The sequence below is a fragment of the Typopeltis vanoorti genome, chromosome 11 (assembly GCF_054136105.1).
Source record: "Typopeltis vanoorti isolate ZY-2024b chromosome 11, IOZ_Tvanoo_1.0, whole genome shotgun sequence".
NCBI lineage: Eukaryota > Metazoa > Arthropoda > Arachnida > Uropygi > Thelyphonidae > Typopeltis > Typopeltis vanoorti.
Genome location: NC_143559.1, coordinates 126,039,630 through 126,045,629, shown reverse-complemented (window position 1 = coordinate 126,045,629; position 6,000 = coordinate 126,039,630). Strand labels below are relative to the sequence as shown.

Here is a 6,000-nt window from a genome sequence, read left to right as displayed (position 1 = left end):
GTAAACTTCTTTAATAACTTATATGCTTCTATTACGTCTCACCCCCCCCCCGCCTATTAGCGTTTTTGAAGACCATACACTTTCAGTCTGTTCTCATATTCCATAAATATGTCACAGTCTTTTTCACTCGCCTATGGATCTCTCCATCCCCACAGAATTCGGGTGACCAGATCTGCGCGCCGTAATACAGATGTGGCCTTATGAAGCTGTACAATAATTTCGCTATCCTTGCTTGCTTGTTGGCATGTTCTTCAACAACCACTTAACTTGATGTGCTGTTTAGGCTACTTTTGTGAAATGCCTTCTATCAAAAGAGATATTTAAAAAAATTATATTTATAGCAGCCAACACACGATATCCCACTATTCGAAAAAGCCTTTTCGTTACCGTATTTCCCAATGAATTCAACTTCCCCCTGACTTTCCTAAGAAACATGTTAGCGATGCCTTCTTTCTCCATAAACAAAATGTCCTCTAAACTTCAACTACATGTCTCTACAATTACCTAATCCATGGACTCATCAGTTTTCTGCAGTTCAGTTCCATCAACATAGTACACAGCTTGTGATCTTTTCTTCTCGAAGTCACCTTACACTTCAGCCATTTCTTTCCTCTTTTAGGAAAGCTTCAGGAGGAAAAAAAACCGTTTCCTGTCGATATGGAAACAAATTATAATGGCACAATAAAAACCACAGTTATGATTATTAAACGCTTAAATGTGGCAAAAAAAAAAAGTACAATACAGTACACACAACGATAACCATATAGCCTCAGCCCTGCAATAATATTGAAGTGTACAAATTACAGCAAGTGGTTTTTGACTGATACTTAAATTCCAACAACAGCTCACGTGAATGCTGCTTCCACAGCTGATTTGAACACCGAAATTACGCATACCGCAGACTGCACTGATTCGCAATTGGTTAGCTGCAATGGATAGACTGATAACCCGTCAAAAGGAATGTTCAGAACTACTGCATAGATAGCAGTACCGCTCCTAGTAGTAACAGTTCCACTCAACAATACCGAAGAAATGATTATCAGAAAATACGTTATATTTTGGAATGTCCGTATTTCTTCACAGCTTTTAAAAGGGGGACGAAAACATACAAATACAGTACTATTAAAATCCTCACTGCTAGACTTATTTTCGTATGTCATATCATACTAAATAGTGCATTTTCAATAATACAACTGGCGCCATCTTGTGTGTAGAAGTTAAGTTAAGGTTGAATAGCAAAACGAATTCAGTACATATGATTATGATGAATATTTAGTTTAGGATAGTATAAGCGAATTTCATAGATTACACTTGAAAAGACAAGGAAAGGCCATTTACATCTTTCAGTGCTGTTATTACAGTACTTGAGAAGTACAAAAGCTCTAATTATACCTGATACAATCTGATTATAACCGGTTTAAATTGGAAACACAGGTGGACCTGATAACCTCTTCCTCACAGAACCCAAACTAGTGATTTGGGATTGGATAGTATAAATTTTTTCAGCCAATGAAAGAGTTAGGTGTGTACATTGCAACCAGTTAGAAGGCAACTTTTAGACAAGCCTCCATTCCCGTAGACTTATAATTTCTTGTATCCACTATCATCTGTACACTCAGACGCGATCACTGAACATCTTTCGGCTATTCCGTCAAAATGACTTCCACAGAGCAGAATGTCCTTATTTTGGATCCTTCTGAGCATTATAGACCAGAACACAAGAATGTTGAAGATTTTCGACAATTTACGAATGACCAAGTAAGTAGACTATTCCTAAAAACTTAATGTTTACGCTTAAAAAAATAATTATAAGAATGATCCTGCAGTAGCTGCTAACAGTCAGAAGTGACGTTTATATGCAGAGCATATTATTTACTATAACACCTGATATATAGGGGCGAATTCTCCATGCTCGCTGCGCAAGCTCATTACTTGAGGAAAGAAGTGATATCTATTTGTTAATAAATGCATGCATTTATATGCATTCCATTTAGGCTTTTATTTTTGTAGACAGAAGGCTTGCGCGGCACTAATTGAGCTTTGCGTTGTGTATCAAAGGCCGATGCTTGCTCGTCTAGTCAAAGCTAACTTGGTTTGCTCGGTTGTAGGAGCTTCTAGGTCCTCGCAGCAGCACTGTGATTTCATGCGCGTGCATAGCCATTTCACGTCGTCTCACTGTTGCTTAAACACAGGCCATACGCAATCAACGTAGCTCTAGCTAGTGAGCTTCAGCCAGCCTTTAGAAGTGTGCGTGTTGCTTGGGAAAATTAAGTTACAACCAACTTTTTATGACGATGTTATTGAACCAGTTCATAAAGAAGAACCGTGTATTCAAATAGCTAAATTGAAAAAGATAGAATATCGTTTGTAAAATAAATGTTGTATTTGTATGATTAAATATACATAAATTTCTAAATATATAGTTTTAAATGGTCAGTAATTCCTTATTCCGCTAATCAGACTTCAATCACACCTTTCACTCCCTGAATGATAACAAGAGCAAGCGTGAATTTCAAGACCAGCATTCGCCCCTGGATATATATAAATCAACATATTGATTTGTGGAAGAAATTTATGAATTTCCCAAAGAGACAGTTTTATAGTTTTCAAAAGCAGTCTGTTAAAAGTAGAGTTGTCGCATTTTTATCAAGTTTTTTTTTTTTTTTCAGCTTGATTTTTTTAAAAAAATGTCTGTAGGTTGAATAGAATTCTTCATGCTGGTAGAACGGCCTCAAACACAGCGATTGTTATGTTTATACACACATGTAAGGAGTTTCGAAACAAGAGAGCTGAGTTTGTGGCATTGATTGAGATGGTATGCCTAGAAGTAATTGGAATAAGTGAAACTTGGTTGTCTGAGGAGGATGTGATGTCGGGAATAGAATTAGAAAGATATATAATTTTCCAGAAAGATATAGATGTGAAAAGAGGAGGGGGGGGGGGGAGTGCTGTTAATGATTGCAGAGGAATTGTGTCTGCAAAGTGTGTAAGTTATAGTGTATGCACAGATTTGAATCTGCGTGGTGCAAAGCTGAAATAAACTGGTTAGTATATCTGATAGGATTCTGTTATAGGCTAAGGAATGCAAAGAATACTGATTGTGAAATGTTTAGGCAAATTAGTTTGGCATGTAAAAAGAAGGTGATGCAGCATGTGATTGAAGCAACTAGAGGCTTTAATGTTTGGGATTTGGTGATGACTTCACAAGATGTAGTTATTAATGAAGTGTTGACACTGTTGCCGGTTGGTGAGAGTGATCATGAGGTACTTGTTTGGAAAGTGATGACACAGCCAAAAATGGATATGTGTGGAAGTATAAAGGAGGTGATTATAGGAAGCTCTGTAGTCGATTAGCATCAGTATATTGGGTAAATGAGCTGAGTGGAAAAGATGTTGACAATGCTTGGAAACTCACAAGGCAGTATCTGAGACTCTCAGAAATCAACCAATCTAAATAAATATGGTTGCAAGCTTCACATGATTTGGGAAACATTAATCATCAGAGATCCCACCTTACATTTCAGGCCACCTCACTGCTCATAGAGAGTGCTCCACCTAGATAGGATTTGAGTCACCCATGTGGTTGGCTTAGTATTGTGTGGTATTTGTGTATATGTTACATTTAGTTTTTTTTTTTTTTTTTTTTTGTAATACCTGAAGATGTCTCAGTGACTGAGATGAAATATAGGAAGTATTAATTCTGTTTTAATCCTTTCTGAGTGCTGTATACAATCCATTAAGCCTCCAACATGATGTCCTCACATCACTTAAGCCTCAACACATGGTTTGATAGATTACCACATGATAAGTTAGGGCAAGATGCAGAGGATGGGAATAGATAGTTTATTGGTTAGATGGATCAGAGATTAGCTCTCTGAATGATACTAGTAGGTTGTGTATGATGGAGAGTGTCTCAAAAAAGAGGGATAACAGGTGGTGTGCTTCTGGGTTCTGTTCCTGGTCCCCTGTTGTTTAACTTGTTTGTAAACGATATATCATGTGGACTGACTAGGGATCTTCAGTTATTTGCTGATGATGCAAAGTTGGGAAGAACTATAAGTAGCACTGCTGATGTTAAATCCCTTCAGGAAGATTCAAATAGACTTTTTATTGGACAAAAGAGTGGGGTTGTAGTTTTAATATCAATAAGTGAAAGGTGTTGCATTTTGAAGTGTAGAAATATAAAGCTGTGTACTATATTGATGGTGTTGTACTGCAGGAAGTGGATGAGATTTGGGAGTGATGGTTCACAGTAGACTGAAGTTTAAAGGACATATTGCTAGGGTTGCACATTGTGCTGCTATGATAAGAAGTACTCTAACATGCAAGGATAAGGAAGTGGTTGTGCCACTGTATAAGGCACTGGTCAGACCACACTTGTGCTCAGATTTGGTCACCTGGTTTTTAATGTGATGTGGAGACATTGGAGAGGATCCAGAGACAAGTGACTAAGAGAATATCAGGAGTTTGGAATGCTGGTTATGGAGAGAGGTTGAAGAAATGTGGATTGCAGAGTTTGGTGGATAGGAGGAAGAGAGGTGATATGATAGAGACATTTAAGTTAGTGAGAGGATTTTATCAGATTAATCCATATAGGATTCTAAAAAGAGTAGTAGGTGAGAGGGGAAGAACCAGAGGTCATTCCTGGAAGTTATGTAAAAGTGTGGTGAAGGGTGTGAGGAGTAGATTTTTACATGGAGAATTGTCAGTGAATGGAATGCATTACCAGAATGTGTTATTAATGCAAGGAGTGTTAAGGATTTTAAGATTCTATATGATAAACATGTCAGTTGAATGAACCTCTCATGATGAGAGTGTCAACTCCATGGAGGGTGTAATAATAATAATCCAAGGAACGTTAGATTAGCAAGAAATGAATTATTGTTCTGTAAGCACTTGTATGTGAAAACTAAGTGGCTATATTATTAATATTAAGACTTGCCAAGGAGTTGTGTGGAAAAACGTTTGGTTCGACATGGTGGCAGAATGAGTTAAAAAAAGAACATGGCAGTATGAAAAAAAAAAAAAAAATTAAATATCTAAAGAATAATAAGGCAGGGCAACAGAGTTACATTTTGGTAACAAAAGGTGAAAATTGAACAATAAAAACAGAAAATAATTCTAAAGAAATAAAATTTATAGGCAAGTAGATATAAAATGATTATAAAATTCATTCTATGAAAATGAGGAAGAGATTAAAGAGATGAGAAAATTTGGTTCTGAAAACAACTTGCAAAGTTTTAACAAGATGGCTTTACAAAACTTGTTAGATTTGAATAATTGTGTCATTTTTTATGCTAGCAAAACACATCCTGGAGGAGGTGGTGGTGGGAAAGAACCTTTTTCTTCCAGTCTTGAACAAAACACAAATTAGTAAACAAAATGAGATTTCTGTTCTTGGATTTTCCTAACACAAATTCTCTCTTGGCATAAACATGTTACAATTATTGCCCTCCCCCACCACTACTGCACATTCAAACTGGTAGGATTTCTCTTTCATTCAAGGCATTAATTACTTCAAACAGTAGTTAACTTTATACTAATGACATCTGGCTAACCATTCTGTTGAAAATACTTGATTCAGTACAGAAAAGAGCAAGTAGATTGTTCAATGATCCATCTCTCACCACTTCACATGCGAGCTCAGTTTTGTACTTGCATTTTCTATAGATATTTGAACTGGCATCGGTAATTTTCCCCTTCTACTAAATCACTCGAAACATACATCCCAACTAATTCATTGCCCCCCCCCCCCCCTCACAGTTTGCTTTCTCTTCTCTCTTAATGTGGCCTGGTTGGCTGAGTGGATAGTGTATCCATTCTCCAACCAACAGGCTGAGGGTTTGAATCCTGTTGTGGGCAGGATTCAAACCTCAGCTATTTTTTGTCTTTAGGTGGGAGATGAACTTCATCAGCCGGTGTGAGACTGCTTACTTCTCTGCTTATTGGAGGCCTGAAGTGGCTTAATAAAGTTACATGTTTGGTCTGTAGAGCAGGATT

At 37.1% G+C, this 6,000-nt stretch overlaps 1 protein-coding gene across 2 annotated transcripts in view; it reads left to right on the top strand.

The window, feature by feature from the left end:
• Positions 1 to 1,622: 1,622 nt before the first annotated feature.
• Positions 1,623 to 6,000, top strand: part of Miox (Myo-inositol oxygenase) — a 42,812-nt gene continuing 38,434 nt past the window's right edge. Inside the window, exon 1 of one of the 2 annotated variants that reach the window (XM_090400463.1) lies at positions 1,623 to 1,758. In XM_090400463.1, coding sequence (XP_090256589.1) covers positions 1,657 to 1,758 — 102 coding nt within the window. In that variant the 5' untranslated portion in view covers positions 1,623 to 1,656. The remainder of the gene's footprint in view (positions 1,759 to 6,000) is intronic. The other variant, XM_090400464.1, reaches the window with a different exon arrangement.